The sequence below is a fragment of the Gallus gallus genome, chromosome 3, assembly GCF_016699485.2.
Source record: "Gallus gallus isolate bGalGal1 chromosome 3, bGalGal1.mat.broiler.GRCg7b, whole genome shotgun sequence".
Lineage (NCBI taxonomy): Eukaryota > Metazoa > Chordata > Aves > Galliformes > Phasianidae > Gallus > Gallus gallus.
In genome coordinates this window covers 96,832,499-96,851,495 of record NC_052534.1, presented here as the reverse complement: position 1 = coordinate 96,851,495, position 18,997 = coordinate 96,832,499, and the positions used below count along the sequence as shown (strand labels likewise).

The window sequence follows — 18,997 nt, the reverse complement described above, 5'->3', positions numbered from 1 at the left end:
TGTTCCAGTGTGTCACCACTCTGTGTGAAAAACTTCCTCCTAATATCCAACCTAAACCTCCCCTGTCTCAGTTTAAGACCATTCCCCCTTGTCCTATCACTGTCTGCCCTCATAAACAGCCATTCCCCCTCCTGTTTATACGCTCCCTTCAAGTACGGGAAGGCCGCAATGAGATGTCCCCGGAGCCTTCTCTTCTCCAGGCTAAACAAGCCCAGTTCCCTCAACCTTTCTCCATAGGAGAGGTGCTCCAGCCCTCCAATCATCTTAGTGGCCCTCCTATGGACCCATTCCAAGTGCTCTGCATCGTTCTTGTGCTGGGGACCGCAGGCTGGGATGCATGATAAATTTGGAGTTGTCCGTTTTATTACACAGAAAATCTACTTCAGGCTTGTAACCCAGATAAAGGATTATCTGTAGCATTTGGATCCAGAGCTGGTCTTGTTCTAGATCCATATTTACATCTTAGCTACTTCATAGCAGAAACTTCAGTGAGAGTTGAGAGACTGATTACGTTTTAGCTGACCTTGCTGCAGCACTCGGTTAAGGTTTGCTGTGTAAGAGTTGATAGAAACATTTGCTGTCTTTTCAGTTCCTTTGGCTCTTAAGAGAGAAAATCATGCAGCTATTACAAAGCACTGGGATAGTTACCATTGGTTCTACCCTGCACTGTTTAGTTTGTTTCTCATTTGCAGCAATACCTGTAGCTGAGAGTTGCTGCATATGTGCCTTTGTTATCAGTGTATATATATATCAGACAGTATATCCAGTGAGGATGGTTAATCATTAGTAATGATGCCAAATGAGAGGTTCCTGCTGGCGTTCCCTGGGAGGCGAATGAAAAGGCATTTGCAGCAGTTTTGCTCCACCAACCTGGCATAAAGGTGGTAGGCTGAGGTTAGGCTTTAATCCCAGATTCTTGGAAATTCCATTTCCGAGTAATGGTGGTTTTGTGGGTACATGTAACTTCTGAGAGAGGCTTTGAGAAGGTTACACAATTACATCAGTCTGTGGCATCTGTCCTTTCTGAGACAGAAGAGGGCTGTGGGCAGGGCTGTGATGTACAGACCCAAGTGCCTCTTCAGTGCTTGGCAGAGGTTCTGAGTTTCTTGGAAAAGCATTTGGCTTTCAAAGAATTAATCCAAGCAAACGTGGAGGTTTCTGAACAGGGCAAAGCAAGAGCTCACTTGGATTTGGAGTAGCAAGTATAGGTTTTAAGACAGATATCCTGCTTCAGGAAGGTTTTACTGGTTTCTATCTGAGCAGGGCTTAGAAAAAGCAGTTTGAGGCCCTAACAAGTTATTGTTCATTTCTAAACCCAGCAGTCAAAGAAAGTAAGCGAATAAACAAAAAACAAAGAAAAAAAAACCCACATAAAGCAAAACAAAAACGATCCTACCCCACTTCCTGTGAAGAAGAAAATTATCTGCATTAGGATGAACATATACTTGGAACTGTTGTTCTACAGAGTGTTCTTTAGAAAAGGCTAAAATGTGAATGTGCATGGATGTATGCAGTACATCTTTTATGCATATACATTGTGTTATAATTATATTGGACCTGGCCTCTGTTGTCCATCTAACTGCTTGTACATAATTGCTTTCTTCTTTTTGTGTTGCAGGAATCTTACTGTTCTCGTAATTTACACACCATGTTGCCGTGTTCTTTGTAGGAAACCCATTTAACTACTGGTTGAGGATAATGTAAAGGTCAAGAAGCAGTTTTAAACACAGTTTCTAAAAAACATGGCTGGAATCAGCAGTCTTCTAGAATAAAAAGCTTTATAGTTAAGATGCCATATGCTAGCTGTGTACGAGGACTACCCTAAGAGTATAAGAAATAAAGGTTTATATGAGCTTACATATGTTTTGTTATAAAATATGATCAATTTCACACATTTTTATTATGAGAAGAGCTTGAAATGAGAACTTGCAAGACTTGGAGGCACTGGGAACAATCCTTAAAAGAGAAAGCCATCTATCTAACCACAGAATTAAATTCAAATTCCTACCCACTTGTGCTCTTTAACTGAAAGAAACACAGAGAATGAATTCTCTAAACACAGATAATCTCTTCTTTGAGATCTGGCTGCAAAGGGGGAAAAAAAAAAACCTCTTATAAAACCATGAAGCACGAGTGATACATCATGAAAACTCTTTGCAAGAAGCTTACAGCGCAGTTTAGTATCTGTACAATCTCTTTAATAAATGGAGTTTCCACTGATCATTTACAGATCTAAGTGCTGCTGTCATCCATTCTTTCTGAGAGGCTCTGCTTATGTAAATAAAGATTTGTTGGCGAAATTAATCCTGGTGGGAGAAAAAGGATAGCTAAACTTGGGAAGAAAACGATGTCTAGAGAATACCTGTTTACTGCTTTTTGCTCATGGGTTCTATGGCAGTTTTGGTTGGGTCCTCAGCTGCTCCCAGCTGTGTTTTCTGAAGGTTGCTGTACTCAGTAGAGAGGGGCAAAGTAACTTCAGACTGATTCAGCTGGTGCCAGGGGAGGGCTAACAGCAGCAGCACAAAGGAATTTTAATTTCAAAGGAACATGTAATAACTGAACAAAATAAGGTGTCCGTATGGGAAACTTTTGTTCTATAAAGAGTTGTTTTCTTATTGGAGATATTACATTACAATGTCAAGTGTTTAGATTTCAGCAGGAAATGTGAGTGGAGTTCTGGGGGTGAGAGGAGCTGCCGCTATGCAGGTTGTTGCCCAGCAGTATTCCAGCAGCATTTCAGTTAGCTTTATCACAGAGTCAAGGCGTTAACTTACTTTCACTACAGAGTAGGCAGGAAGGATGGATTTCAGAGGGGCTCTGATTAAAAAAGGCACATCTGGATGCAGTGGAAAGCATTATCTGTGGCAGCCAGTAGAAGACTAGGAACGTGCGCTCATCAAAACATGAGGTGATTCATTTGCAGTTTGGAGATGTGGTCTATTCCAGTCTGACCCAAGAGATGTGATTTTTTTAAATGCTTTTTGAATACGTTTTGAAAAGCCATGTTTTCTGATTCCAGCAACTCCGGTGTCGATCAGATCACTGATGAAGAATGCTTCAGTTGCACAGTTTATACACTAACAGGCAAGCCGTGTTAAATGCGTCATTCCTGATGGCTGTGTGTGTTTAATATTCAAAGGTAGAGAGATTCCTCAGGGGATCTCTCTCAGTACAGCGTTAGCCTTACCACTGCCTGCTGTTATAGGAACGATTCTTCCTTATGTAAGTTTAGACTGTTGTTTTTAATATTGTCTGCCATGCACACGAAATACAAACTGCTGCTTTTCTCACTCCCTGAGTTATGTGTGTATCTAAAGACTGCTATCCTGTTCCCATTCTCTTTTTATTTTTTTCAGGTTAAGCTGTAATAACCTGTTTAATGTTTCCTCATGGCCAAACTTCCCAGTACTCCGTTTAGTCTTTGCTTCTCAAGGTTCGTTAGTGGCCCACGTCTTCAGAGCAGGACCTTCCATGTTTTGCCCAAAAGTGGAAGAAACGCTTCAGCTGAAGCAGTGCCAGTGCTGAGTGGAAGGATGAAGTTGTGCAGTGCTGCGACCATCCTCTGTCCTGTGCAATCCATTTTGCAGGGCCTCTCTGGGAGAAGGATTCTCCAGATTCATACAGAGCAAACAGAGTTGAGAATCTGGAACTATTTAATGCCCTTTGAAATTAGAAAGGTATTGTGCAATACTTTTGCTGTAACTTAGTGTCCTTTGCAGTGGATTACTTGGTGGGAAGTGAGTGCCATCTGCAGGTTAGAAAACGTGGAGCTTACTGTGTTCCTACTTGATGCATTTGAAATAAAAAGAGTTCCTGCTGCAGCTTTCTTCTCTTAGAAGAAATCAGAAAGCATTTCAGCTCAGCAAGACTTATTTATTTATTTATTTATCTATTTATTTATTTTGAAGGCGTAGGTTTCCATTTGCTGTCTGCATAGAAAATGGCATCAGTCCTTGCGTGGACTGCTTTTGTGATGCCATCTTCTTTCTTCTCTAGATGCCTTAGTTGTCATCCTGAGGGCCTTAATCCTCTGGTTCTCAGCTACTGAGGAAGCTAGGAGGTGAACTTCTTGCTGCTATGACTTCAGTGAGCAGGATCTTCTTTCATTGTTGTTTTTTTTTTTCTAGAGACCACTTGGATGTTGACAGTTATCACATGTTCCAGTACACCTCTTGTGCTTTTGAACTGCCTTCAGCTGCTGGTTTCAACCTCAAAAATAGACTCAGCTGTGAAGCATGAGGAAACACAATTCCACTGTACTCAGCACTGGTGAGATCACACTTTCAGGAGTTAGGTGGGGGTCATTGGCCTCTTCTCCCTGGTAACTACTGATAGGACAGGAGGTAATGGCTTTAAGTTGCAGCAGGGGAAGTTCGGGTTGGATATTAGGAAACATTTCTTGTCAGAAAGAGTGGTGAGGCACTGGCACAGGCTGCCCAGGGAGGTGGTGAAGTCGCCCTCCCTGGAGGTGTTCAAGAAAAGTGGAGATGTGGCACTGAGGGATGTGGTCAGCGGGCATAGTGGGGATTGGTTGGTATGATTACTGCATGATCATAGTGGTCTTTTCCAACCTTAATGATTCCATGAATCTGTGATTTCTCCTCAGGCCATTGAGTTCCTGTTGTACCAGAGCTAATGGCTTCTGTGCTGGTTTCCAGCAAGGGCTGAACATGGTTCTACAGACACTACATACAGCCTATGAAGGCAGGTATTGTGTGTACATTCCCCACGCTCTGCTGATTAATGTTGTTTTCCTACAAAACAACAGATCACAAACAAGCTTTGTGTCTAGATGCATTAGTGAACAGGCTTTCAGTATTGTGTTGATTTAGCCTTATGATGGTTTCCCTGGGCAACCACAGATTTTAGGAGCCACAAACTTGTTAAATTCAAGAATGGTGATAATAAGAATATAACCTGGCTCAGCCTGGCTCGGGTTTCTGAGCTGGCATGTTTTCAGAGCAAAATGTAAAAGCCTGCTTTCTGGTCATGGTTTCCATGAGCTAAAAAAAAAAATAAAGGGAATTTGAGAGCAGAGGGGAGAAACAGCAAGTCCAAGGAAACAAAAATGAAAATCAGTCTGAAAAAAATTGGCTTCCTTCCCTCAGCAGGGAGGCTTGAAAATGCACATAACGCATCTTATATGCCTTCAACTTTACTCTTTAGAACAAGCTTAAACACGCAAGTGGTAGGCTGATGAATCCTTGGCTAAATACATGAAATGCAGCAACCTACTGCATTTTATTGCACTGACTTCCAGAGTTTGTATCATGTTGTTTGTGGTGCATCTCATCTGAGCTGATCTCCTTTAATTGTTTCTTTTTAGGAGGTAAAAATTCAGGAAGAAATTGCCCTTTGGCTCTAAACTTGTACTTTCTGATGTTAGTAGCAATGTTACAATGGCCTTGCATGGGAAGATGGATGGGATCTGTGGTCCTGACTCACTGTATATGGCCCAGTTACCTCAAATCAGAAGACAATTGTCTCCTTAGGCATTGCTTGGTGGCATACGGCTTTGTTCTTGAAGAAGTTCTATGCTGGACAGCACTATTTCTGAAGGAAGGTGAGGAATTTGTTACCTGCTATTTTCAATCTGAAAGAAGTCTATTAGCTAGAACTCTTTCACTTGCTTTGTTACTGGTATTTTTACTTGAAGCCTTAGGAAAGCTGGAGGTCATCTTCGAGTTTCCTCTTTTGTGCTCCCCTGCTGAAGAGGTAATCCATGTTTATCAGCATCTTGCCAAGTTCAGTATTCATCCTACTACCAATGTTCTGGTTGGTGGAATTGGGAACTGTGTTTGAAAACACAGACGTATGGTCTGGTAGTGGCTTCTGTTCCTTTTTGTTACCCTGGATGAAACAAAGGCTGTTAATGCTGAAGTTTTCAGAGTTGCATCATTTGCTTCCGAAAATTCAGGTTATAGAGATTATTACTAACATCAGCTCTTTTGCTTTTTGAAAATTAATCTGTAAGCACGTAATACTTACCGAGTGCACATGAAAGTGCTGCAGAAATACAGTCAAAAGTTTTCCTATCATTTTTCATGGGAATAAGAGAGCATAGGGAAATGAATCATTTTGAAATATGTTGCTTAAAATGTCAGGAGAAAAAGATTTTTTTATTCTGGAACTGTCGTGATGTGGGAGGTTTCTCGTTTTGTGTTTAGTAGTGGTTTGGATTTTAGTATGACATTATCTTACACTTTTTTTTTCTCTAAGCTGGTTCTTCTAGCACTTTTCTCTGCACCAAGTTATTAATACTGAAGAAGACTGAAGGCGTGCAAAAGCTGTATTCCTTTATGGAAGATGAATGGCACCTCAGCTCTCTTTTGTTTTCCTAAAGATTTTAAGTCTTAAAACATTTGCCAGTTATGCCTAAATATGCTCCATTTAAAATATTAGTGTCCTTCAAAGTGATGCAAGCTAAAAAGAGCCTGGATTACAGTTAAGTATTTGTTTGAAACTTACCATTTGGTCATAGTCCTTTAGGAAACTCCAGTTCTGGTACCTTGGAATAGAAGTAAAAATTGCAGTTTAAAATCTCTTGTCTTTGTTGGCCCCTGTTTTATTCATCTTGCTATGTTGAGCACTGTATGAGTATACCAGGTTTGGATGTCACTGTAAGGTGCTTGTTAGTGAGAAATGTTTGGGTCTCTGCCATTTACTTGTACCCACTTCAGGTCAGACCACAAACTCATAGCAAGCTTTCCCCAAGATTGTCTTTGGGATGGGGATGAGGAGCCAAAGGACAGTTCTCTGCAGGCTGTAGCCTATGGAACCTGATGTAGGCAGCTATGCTGGCTTTAAACATCTGTCCACATATCTGTCCTGCCATTGTGCAAGAGTTCTGTCTCTGTAGCCAAGGATGGAGAGCAGAGCACTGACACCGATGACTGTGAACCCTAATAGACACGTGTAGATGTGTCCCTCCTGTTACCTTTGCTGCAGAATGGGCATGGAGCATCTGGGCCCACTGGGAAAGGGCCTGAGTGTACAACTGAGAGAGAGCAGCATAGCAACCACAGCCCAGGCTTTGTGTGAGTCAGAGGCCAGGCTTCAGCCTTTCCCTCAGGCAAAAAGAGCCATACAACACAGCAGGCATTGGAGGAACCCGAACTATTCTATTTCCTCCAGAGGACTGAGGAAGACAGGAATTTTCAGATGGTTTCTTTTCCCTTCCTAAAATCATCCTGAAAGTAGTGTGCTTCATTCTCTGCCTTTTTCTTTTTTCTGCTTGGCCAGTGCGTAGGCAGAACTGGAGCTGTTTTTCACTCTTACCAAAGATATTCTTCTAAGAAGCATGCCTGTGTTGTGTACTGAAGTATGAACAGAAGCACTTCACAAGTTAAGTGGCAGAGACAGAGATGATCTTAATTTCTGGCTCTTTCAGGTGTCTGGTGAATATATGTATGCATGCTGCTCTTTCTGCTGAAGCACTGAAATAATGGGATTTTCCTGTTGTCATGTGGCTTGTGGGGTATGTTCAGGAGATTTACAGATTGGGAATCCAGAATCATGTTTTGGCAGAACACTCCGTTCAACTTCCATTTCAGCCATTTCCAAGAATTTGAGAAGTGGTGATAATATCAGTGTGTCTGCAATAAATTATAAAGGTTGGCACATTTATATAATCATTGTGGAGATCCCTATAAAGCTAAAAGACATACAACGTGCACTTCTTTGCATCTCTTTTTCAGCTTCCTCTCTGTGCCAGGAGTTATTGGCATAGATTTTGCTCACTAAAAAACAGAGTTAATATAGCATTAGAATCTTTCTAATGCTAAGGTGGTAGGTTCTGATCCAAGGATGCTGCAGAAGAAAACTTTCCTTGATAGTATAGGTTTTGGATGAAGCCCTAGGATGTCAGAGAGCATCAGTACTATTGCCAAGATGAGCAGAAGAGGGGTGAATTGGAACAAATGACTTACCAGATTTTTCTTCCTCTCCATTCAGCCTCCACAGACTCCCTCCAGATCTTATCCTGCTGTACCTGGTCCTGCTGCAGTGCTGCCTGCTCCTCTGCCCTGGGCCTAGCAGCCGGGGGTGCTCTTCCAGGCCAGGTGCTGCCACGAGACAGAGGTGGAGCTGAGGCTGGTTGCCCCAGAGCTGTGCCTGTTGGATGCCAAGAACTTGATAAGGTGCTCCTCCTGAATCCAGAACCCTTTTTCAATGTGTCCATTTTGACACTCATAAGAAACCTATTGAGACTTTAGGAAGGTTAAGCCTGCTATTGTTTGTGCTTTCAGAGCTCCTTTTCTCCCGGTGCTTTCTTTCAGCTGCAGATTTGGACTGCTTTAAAAAAATGAGCACGCACACCAGCACTGACTGGCAGCACTCAGCACTGTTGGGCAGTGCTCAGCACTGTTCTGCTTCCGTGTTGTTTAATGATCATTTCCTACTGCTTTGTGTTGCTTCGTTGCATGAAGGCTGAACAAGTTTCTGTGGTAACAATTTTGTAAGAAACACTTGTTACTGAGTGCCATCGGCCTCCAGCTGTAAGCAGCCAGCTCTCTGCTTAGGAAAATGATGTGTGCTGCTTGCAGCTGAGACCACCTTATGTTCAAAATCTGCAGAGCAGCAAAGCCTGGTTTAATGCAAAGCATGCTGTGGGACTGCTGCTGACTTTGTCAGGAGGAGTTTTGTTGTAGCTGTGTGGCAGAAGCAAAACCTCCGGAAAGCTGCTGCTTTCCCTGATGTGTTTACTGTCTCCATTGGAAACCATGCTGGCTTGTGAATATTCACCAGAAAGGGAGCAGAAACCCAGTGCAGGCAGCTGCTGAGGCCTTGAACTGTTTGGGGCAGAGTTCTTTTGTTTGAAAAAAGATATTTCAATGCAATTGTGCTTTTAAATCTCCTTATTTTCAGATTTAAAAAAGAGCATCCAAAGATCATAAAAAGTCCTTTTAAAGTACTCAGAGATCTCTTCAGAAGATATTAAGCAACTGTGGGAAGTACATTTTAATTAACTTTCAGGAACTATTAGTATAAAAAGTGAGAATTTTCCAAACAGTGTCTGAAATGTCATTTTGTCAGCCTTACAGTCAGCCTGCTGGCCTTTGTGGTATGAAGTCACTTCCTCCAGTGTTGGTGACCTTGCAGGAAAACGAGGCATTTTAAGTATAAATTTCCTCTTCAATTCTTGACTGACTCGTTTCTGAGTCATGGGAATCAGCTCCAGATGAATTCTAGCCTCGTGCCTCATCTTCCTAGTAAATACTAATCTGTTTTTTAGGGATTTTGATTATTTTATTTTTTGGAAGTGTTCTTACTTGGGGCTATTGGGAAACACACGCTGAATTTGGCAAATGAGTAATTTATTTTAAAACAGTTGTAGCTGTCCAACAACCCAAACATTTCATGTAGACATTTTTTGAGCAAAAGATATTTCTATATTTGGAAAAATGACCACGACTTCGAAAATTGCAATAACATAAATTAAGAAGAGTTTAAAAATCGATGTCAAAACAAAATGTTTGCTTTGGATTTGAATGAAATTTTAGTAGGCTTTTTGTCTGTGTTGTTGTCTTTTCTGAGGGAATTGAAACCTAAAGCTTTTTCCATCTCTTTCAGCCAAAAGGAACAAAAAATGTCACATATCCACACAGCCCTATAACTGAAGAAATGAGCTGTTTGCCAACCAGGCCTCATAGCTGACTCTGTTTCTCTTCTAGAATCTTCTTATTCATTCCAACATCCTCTCCTGTATTGTAGGCAGATAGGTTGTTGAAGAGTGTGATTTTAGCGGCATCTAACTGCTGTGAGAGGAACCTGGGGCATGCTTGGAAGACCCAGTTAATTAATCAGTGCATGTGGGAATTCAGCCTCTGATCAGGTCAGGAAAAGATCCTGATGGAAAGGCTATTCCTGTGAATGGAATGCTTTTTAACAAATGTTTACGAAGTTCTTCTGTTATTTTTATTATAATCTTTCATAGAATCGTAGCATCATTTGAGTTGGAAGGAACCCTTAAAGGCCATCTGGTCCAACTCCCCTGCAATGCACCGAGACACACACAGCTCCATCAGGTGCTCAGAGCCCCATCCAGCCTGACCTTGGGTGTCTCCATGGGCAGGGCATCCACTGCCTCTCTGGGCAACCTGTGCCACTGCCTCACCACCCTTATTGTAAAAAACTTCTTCCTTACATCCAATCTAAAACTCCACTCACTTAGTTTGAAGCCATTCTCCTTGTCCTGTCGCAACAGACCCTGCTAAAGAGTCTGTCCCCTTCTATCTTATACCCCCCACTTTCAAGTCACTTTCTGCAAATTAAATATGAAAATAAGCTAAAAATGATTATCAGCTGAATACATAGATTCCAAATGAGTTGTTGTAGTCACTGAATAAATTACGTGGGAACAATGCTGGCCAGTGCATGGAGCCTGTTCTACTGAATGTTGTCTGCAAAGCTGCAGGAGATGTAACTGACTTGGTTTTGATGCAGTTGGAGAACAGGAATATTTTCCTGAAAGTGAGCTAGCAGGTTAAAGTCAGATATTTAGGACCATGACTCTACAACCTCAGAAAAGAAGGGAGTCTTTACCAGTCAGCAATTCTGCTGTTAAATGAATATAGTCTGTAAGTCTACATACAGCACCTGGACACTTCATCCTGTGCCAGTCATTTCTCTGGAAATTGCAGATGGGAGTGGGATAATGGCTGTCTAAATAAGTTTTGTGGAGGTTGTGACTTTTATAGGACTTTAAAACATAGCTGCTATTCCAAAAACAGACCACTAAGAGCAAATACTTTAAAAACTGTCCTGTGTTCTCATAACCACTCTCCATTAAGGGATTACCAATGTGCACCATTTAAGCATATCAGTGTTAGTGTAAGGGTGACATTTCTGGGGACTGCTCTGGATTCCTTAGTGGACAAACCTGTAGCATTGGGATTTAAAGAGTGGAATTTGGGTTAACACAACTGATCTACTGCATACTTCTTTCCACCCTGTAGTAGAATAGATTAATGTTAATAAAACATGTTGTATGTATCCATGAAAATTGATTATAGCATCTTTATTTTCTCTGCTTGGGGACATGAGAATTGAAAATGTTGTTCTGAGTGTCACTGTAGGAGATGGTGCCTTTGTTTAAGGGTTAATTTTGGTATTAGTTTCCCTGATAAGCAGTGTCAGAACCCATTATGCTGAAGAACTGAGTTTATCCCTTTGTTGCTACCAGACAAGCGATGATGATACAGATTAGTCTGTAACAAATATGTGAGCTAGTTCCTTCCAAAAGTAAAAAAAATAGGTTTTTTTCAGGAGAAGAAAGCTTCAGGTGTTTAGATAAACTGTTTGAATATGGCCACAAGAGGGTATTGCAGTATAAGTTATTCAAGATTTCTGTGACTTTATCATGCACTGCCTTATTTTTAAAACATACATTTTTTTCACAACTGAACATTTAAATTGAACAGTAGTAAAGAAAATCAAATGACATAGGCCTGTATTTGATTTCCTGATCCAGACACAATTTCTGAGTTGGGTTTTCCAAAAAAATGGTTGTTTTTTATAGTGAATTTTCCTCTGAAAGCTGTGTTTCTAAATTTGAAGGACAATATTGCCAAATGCTCACCATGTTTTGAATAGTTCAGGCCGTGTAAAAGGGAGCTGGAAGGATTTCTGGATTTTCCTATTCCTGAATCTGTTGCTGAATTTAAGAGAAATTACTTGGTATGCTTGCCTGTCTTTCAGCAAACTCACCTGAAGGAGAAGAAACATCACAGCCATATTGCATTATCTGTGAAGATCAGATCGTGATTTAATGGACAGTACAGTGTTTTTCATTTAATAGAGTTTGTGTTTGATGGGAGGTATCTGCAGAAGTCTGAGAAACACAAATGTAGAAGCAGAGGAATGGCATGAATGTCACATCTGAATAAGAGGCAGAAGCAAGCTCATCAGCTGGAGGAGACTCCTTCGCCATTTGGAAAGACTGACACCTCACCAACGGGATGGAAACCCCCATGGCCATCTTTCTACATGGGCAGTGCTGCCGGTCTCTGAGTAGTGCCATCTGCATTGTTGTCAGCAAATGAATCAAGATCACTGTAGTCAGACAAAACTGCCATGTGGAAATCGGGTCATGGTGAATTTGGCAGGGTAGGATGTTAGATGTTCAGTGTCAGGATGCTGGGCACCTGACAGAGGAGGAATGGGCATTAACCAGCAGGGACTCTGGAAAACCTGGAGGTGGGAGACCCTACTAGCAACGTACAGCTTGGTCTCTCAACAACAAGTGACTCTGTGCAGACAAAGTGAAAAGTCCTGCAAACAACAAGCTTGGAGTAAAACCCTTTTCAAGTGAAGGCTACATAGCCACTTGGTTAAAGGCCTCATTTGTTGTTAAATTTTACTGTAGCTTTGATACAGAAGTATAAACTTCTTTCTTGTCTTAGTGGGATTTCAGCTGGGCGAGCCTGGAAAGTTGACTGTCTGTTGTGCTGCAGCTTACAAGTGCTGCAGTGGGAATGTCTGCTTCCAGTGACAGAGTCTGACACTTCAAAATGAAATGGAAGCTGTAAGAAGTCTGTTGGAGATTTTTTTTCTCTTGCCTCGAGTGTTGCAAAATATGCTAGCTACTGATAGGCAGTTACTTGAAACAAAAGTTATTCATTTGAAAATATTGTTCAATTGAAAAAACACTCAACTGTGGCTATTCCATGCAATATGCATACCTTTTCCTTCCAGTTTTAGTTACATCAAAAGCAAATTGTAGTTAAAATTGCAACTGGAAGCAGTATAACTTGATGATACAGGCAATCCATATTTTGGTCCATTTTCACCACTACTCTGCAAACTAGACTGATAGTCTCATAAAGCTGGAAGGCACTGTTAGATTCTTCTTCTTAAACCTGCCCCATGGGCACTGTAGTGGGACTGTGGGCAAGGATGCTGAAGGGTGTACGGGACTAGGAACATTTAGAAGTATCGGTTTCAGGAGAAAGAAACGAAAAAGGAAGCAATGTTCCTCACTGACTGAGTCTTACTGATGTTCTCAGTATTTCACATGCTTGGATAGAGGCTAGATCTTGTGAAGAAGTGCAAAATCGCCTGGACAGCCAAAATTATCTTTAGAATACAATTAGAGTTGTTCATGTCATGAACTTGCCAGGGCAGGGAGCTCTTGTAGTCATGTTATAGAGCTTGGCTTTATTCTGTTTATCCTCACTTTTCTTGCACAGTTTGCTAATAGTTCTAATAGCTATATACATTGATTACATGTTCTCATATATATATACTGTATATATGTTATATATAAAGTGGTTAACTACTCCTGAAAAGGCTGCTCTTCATATTGCTTAAGTACTAAGGCAGCAGTCTTGACCTCAGAAATCTCACATAGCCTTACTCTTTTCTTATTCTGCATTCTGAATATTAACTGTTCTGCTTCTATGAACAGTTATAACAGTGCTGTTTCACACAGACTACAGAGACTGAATTTTCTCTGTGGCCTGGCACGCTGCTGTTCTTCCATAGATATTTTATTGTGAATTGCAATATTTCTGATGTGTATCACATTATTTTTATGTTCAAGATGCTTTTCAGATCTTTTTTTCTTGGATTGTTCTCTGGCCCTTGTCTATATCCTGCAGTGGCTAAGGGTGTATTTACTGGTCTGTACTTTAAGACACTACATAATTTATTTACACCTGCTCACTGTATTCAGAAAGGTACATTAACTTTCTGTTTTGATGTGAGATACCAAAATTTCTCTGCAAGATAGACAAATTCTTTTCAAGTTGGCTGGGTTTTGAATCTGGGTGCCTAAAACTTGTTTGAAATTTTTCTCTAGATATTAAATGAAGGGCTCACAAGTTCCACACATTCACAAGAATGCAAGTTCCATTGCGTGACAAATGAACCCGTTCCCTTTAGTATTTTCAAGGTAAGTGTGAGAGTCTAAAATTGGGAAGCCTTGTCTGAACACGTCAATCATACTCTTTATCTGGTTTTCTATAAAGCTTTTACCATCTTCACTTCAGGTTTCTATTAATGTAGGTTTCCTTTGTACGAGTAGGAGCTAGTGTTAAACCACACTTCAGGCTCATGTTTGGCCAACGCTGACTGTTAGGCTTTAGAAGGAGGTTCTTCCTAGAGGCAGGATATTTTCATAACTGGATGTAGATGTTTCTGTCTATTGCTTTTTCTTTGACTCCCCAGGACTTGGTGACACATTCCCTGAGACCACAGGAGGATTCAGGTGACCTCAGGATGTGTCTAGCCCAACGTACTGCTCATAACAGAGTCAGCTATGAGATGAGACCAGCCCAGGGCTTTTTGCAGTTGGTCTTGAAAACATCGAAAGATGGAGACTGAACAGCCACACTGAGTAACGTGCTTCACTGCTTAACTGTTCTCACGAAGATGAAATTTTGCCTTATATGTAGTCAAAAACATTTTGCTTTCAGCTTGTGCCTGTTGTCTGTCATCCTCCCTCTGTGCACTGCGGTGAGCAGCCTGGCTCTGTCCTTTCAATAACCTACTTGAAGATACCAGAAGACTGCTCTTGGGTCTCCCTGAAGCATTCTCTGCACCAGACTGAACAAGATCTGATGACCAGTCTCATTGCTTGTGTTGCACAGGTCTGTCTGAGCTTTACCTAACTCATTCAATTTTCTGTCCCTGTCTGATCTGACTCCATCCTGTTGCTCAAGCACAGTAAGATAGAAGGTTCAGAAGACCTGCAATGACAAGTAGTGGAGCAAATGTGCAAAGCACAGTCAGCTGAGCCATGTTTGTCTTGGATCACCTGTGCTGTTTTGTTTTTCAGTTCAGACTCACTCCTTCTAGGGTTGTAGTGAGCTTTTTTTTTTTTTCTTTTCTATGGAGCTGGAAACTTTTGTTCCCTAAAGAAATGGACAGCCAAAAGAATGTGAAATCTTCCTGGATGTGTTTGAAGCTTTGTATTTTTAGCTCAGTTGTGCAACAGTTCATGTGCCAATACCCAAACAGTAAGGCAAAAACGAAAGAACACAGCTGTTTCCAAGAGGCCAGAGGAGCCAAACAGAAGTGGAACAGCTTTCAGATGGGACTTCTATTGCAACAGATGCTTCACTGAAGACTGTCTTATGGTTTTATTGAAAAGAATGCAAGCCTGGCTGTAAAGATGGTTTTCAAGACAGGTCTTTATTTTTGGGAAACCTTATCCTTGGATTGCTGAAATGATACGAATGAATTGGTCTTTTGAATGCTGAAAATCTGAACACTTCCTAAGCAGAAGTAGACAGCTAGGTAACTGAAAACACAGTTGCAGAATTAGAATAAAATCCTACTTTCCTACAACTGACCAGTTAATGGGAAAAGGGCAAGACCTTATCCTACCTTTTGTATGAGTTTTCAACATAAACTACACATGTGCAGTATGAGGATTACGTGCCTCTCTAAAAACCCAGCTTTGATCACAGCACTGACCTAAGTGCATCTTGCAACCTTTTCCAAGCAGATATCCTAAGAAACTTTTCAGCAAAACAGTGATTTGTCAAAGACTGCTGACCTGTACAATGGGAAATAGTTCATCTGAAATATAATGAGATCAGTGAATCTTGGATGAATGAGAAGCAGGGTTTCCAAAATGCTTCTGGGATCTGAAGAGCCAAGACAGAGAGCAAAGTAAAGCCAGCTCAAATAATTATATTGTACTGCATGTTTTTTTTTTCTTTTTTCTTTTTTTTCCTGTTATTGATTTGCTTATTAAGGAGGAAATTACTCATGAATAAAGGGAGTAGTTGGGTGGCACTTTTTAGAAGGAATCATTTAAACTTCCAGTACTATGTTGGAGGAAGGTGTGGTTTTTTTTTTCTCTTTGTTATGATTTATATTCCTGATCTCAGCCATTCTCTTTTGAAAGAGTTTTGTTTATATTCTTGAATCTGTCAATTGGAGGATGGATGTTTTTGGACTGCCTTCCTGTCTATTTATAAAAATATCATCTCTGCCATTAGCATCAAATGAAAAGCAGAAACGTTTATTACACTTGCAGTAGGAGAGCAACTCATGCGAACAGTTTTGCTAGTTAATGAGAATCAGTTCTAGAAATAACCTGCTCTAGCTCGGTGGTTAACATGGCACCATGCTCTTGCCAAAGGCCAATTTAGGGATGTCACTGCAAGCATTTCTGCTGGGTGTTCAGTTCTGGGGCCTTCCTGGGACCATTTGGGCTGAAGTTCTGTGCTCATGAAGTTCTGTGATCATACATTCAGGCTCAGGAGAGCTGAAATGCAATCACAAACTTGGTGCAACCATGCATCCTCATTCAGGTTAGAGTGGAGACTGGTGCACGTTGCTAAAGCTGTGCTCTATCTCTTTGTTTTTTGCTCTTTGCCAGTTGCTGTTCACCCAGGGTCTCCTTAATGTGCCAGAACGTGGATGTTCACCTAGGCTGCATATCCTAACTTGCACAGACTTAATTTGCAAGAGTACTAGAAAACAACAATCACATTTTCCATAGTCTTTCTTTTTTCTACAGCTTTTCTCATGGAAAACATATTCAAATACCATTTTATCTTAAGAAACAAACAAACAAACAAACAAAAAGAGTTCAACTTGCTTTTCTACATACCTCTGTTTATGGTGAGCAGTCATTTCCTTCGAATAAGGACTTCTCAGTGCCATGGTGAGTAGCAGCTGTTTAGCTTTGTACTTTGTTTTATGGACTCCACTATTGGTATTGTTGTTAGCTCACAGAAGTAAACAGACTTTGAGCAAAAGATCACACCATGGCAACCCTCAGCTTCTGTTTACAGTTCAGATAAATGTCTGTGCCATAGAAATGTATGTTCTGAGGAATTTTCTAAACTGGTGCACTAACTGGTTTAATAACAAAAGAATTAATGCAATAAATAGAAGACAAATTTACCCTCAATATTTAAATGGTGAAGCATTTTATTTTTGAAAGCTGTGAGTAAATCACAGCCACTCACAGTAGGAAGAGAGTATTTTTGACTTACTGATCGTAATAGATAGTGCATGACAGTTCTAAGGGAGATTCATGTAAGCACTCAGTAGAATATGAGATCTTCCATTAAAAACCATATAAAAATCCATTTGCTTAATATGTGTGTGTTTTGAAAGTTGCTTGTCAGTTCATAATAATTTTCTCATCTTTTGGTTGAAAAAAATAACTCTTATTTAAGTTTAACTTCTATTGACAAATACTTGAGAAAAGCTGTTGGAATAAGTGATGTGCTGCTCTGAAAGTCCCATCTGCAGGGGGTTTCAGCCTTCAGTGGTTATACTGGGAATGGATATTTTTCCGTTCTGCAACTGATACTAAGACACTGTTAGAAGCAGTGTTTTGTTTTTAATTTTTAATGTACAAATAGCCAGGCTTTATTATCCTAAATGTAATCATTTCTTACAGATTTCACCTATACGCTTTGGTCTTTCAGCTCGCTCCTCATTGCACTTGGCCAATGGTTCAGGATCAGTGTGGGACAGAGTCACTGTTTTGGAAGATGTTTGTGTCTGGTGAGGCCCTCACTGGTTTTGGCATGGAGAAGATGATCAGGAGGCAGGACAGTGTTAGGTGTGTGATGATGTCCTCGTGATTTGGATGTGTAGCAACATGGCATTACGTGGTTGGAATTTCAAAATATCACTGAAGTAGCAAATCTGACATCAATGATCCTGAAATGAATCAGATGAAATGTACGTTGTAGAGCATTATTTGTGAAGATTTGTGAGGATCAGTGATCACTCATGAACTCATTTTGGAGAGCATGTACAGCGGAGGTCCGTGTCTGTAGTAACCAGGGGCCATCAGATACAGAATAATACTGCTCACTCTGATGAGCTCAGCAATGGGGGTCACTCTTCAGGCAGTTTTGCTGGGCATGATCCATCTCTGCACAGGCTGGGACTGTTTGCTGACTGGTGCTGGGGAGATGGGAAGCCTGTGAGGCAGAATATGTGGCACTGGAAAAGGGCTACAGAGCCTATGGGAGCTGTGCAGTGAGGTGTAATGGAAGTGGAGGTGTTGGGGTAGCACTGCAGCATGGGCAGCGCTGATTAATGTGGGGAATATTACGTGTGGCACCCATGGGAAAGCTGTTCTTGTGGGTGTGAGCAACAGTAATGATCCCTATCAGCACAGGAAGCTGAGGAACAAGGATGATCTTATTACAGAGCTGCTGGGTATCTCTACCCAGCCTTCAGGGAGGAAGTCCTTTGTGACCAAGATGGCCTGGGGTGTATTAAAAAGAGTGTAATCAGCAGACTGAAGGAGGTGATTCTTCCCCTCTGCTCTGCCCTTGTGAGGCCACATTTAGAATACTGTGTCCAGTTCTGGGCTCCCCAGTTCAGAAAGGACAGGGATCTCCTAGGACGAGTCCAGTGGAGGGCCACAGAGATGATGAAGGGCCTGGAGCATCTCCTGTAGAAGGAAAGGTTGAGTAAGCTGGGGAAATGAAGACTGAGAGGGGATCTGATCAATGTTTATAAGTACCTAAAGGGAAGTGGGAGTCAAATTAACGGGGCCAGGCTCTTCTCAGTGGTGAACAAGGATTAATGGCCTAAAACTTGTACATAAGAAGTTCCATACAAATGTGCAGAAGAACTTCTTTATGGTAAGGGTGATGGAGCACTGGAGCAGGCTGCCCGTAGAGGTTGTGGAGTCTCCTTCTATGGAAATATTCAAGTCCTAGCTGGATGCCTACCTGTGTGATCTATTGTAGAGTACCCACTTTAGCAGGGGAGTTGTACTCAGTGATCTCTTGAGGCCCCTTCCAACCCCTGTGATTCTGTGGTTCTGTGGAGTGATAAGTCCTTCCCTTATTAATATATATATATGAATTTTTTAAAAAATTGCTACAATCATTGGAAAACGAGTCTTGAAATCTAGGGATAGTTGATCCTCACAGATTCTTCAGTGCTATGCTTGCTTAGTGCACATCTGCAACATGCACAGATCCAAGTTTGTGCCTCATCTCCCCCCCAGCTTCCTTAGATCATGTAAATATTACCTGGGTGAGGGAAAAGTCAGGTTTTTATATAG

At 41.2% G+C, this 18,997-nt stretch overlaps 1 protein-coding gene across 2 annotated transcripts; it reads right to left on the bottom strand.

Moving 5' to 3' along the window:
• Positions 1 to 3,852: 3,852 nt before the first annotated feature.
• C2orf50 (chromosome 2 open reading frame 50) lies at positions 3,853 to 16,685 on the bottom strand. 2 transcript variants are annotated; one of them, XM_046939503.1, is made up of 4 exons: positions 16,565 to 16,685; positions 7,929 to 8,063; positions 6,469 to 6,508; positions 3,853 to 5,850 (listed from the first exon to the last, which is right to left on the bottom strand). In XM_046939503.1, the coding sequence occupies exons 1-4, from the start codon at positions 16,615 to 16,617 to the stop codon at positions 5,659 to 5,661; spliced, it is 420 nt and encodes a 139-aa protein (XP_046795459.1). In that variant the 5' UTR covers positions 16,618 to 16,685; the 3' UTR covers positions 3,853 to 5,658. The 2 variants fall into 2 exon arrangements, with proteins under 2 accessions (XP_046795459.1, XP_004935818.1); XM_004935761.5 differs by lacking the exon at positions 16,565 to 16,685 and having other exon boundaries at positions 7,929 to 8,429.
• Positions 16,686 to 18,997: the final 2,312 nt, after the last annotated feature.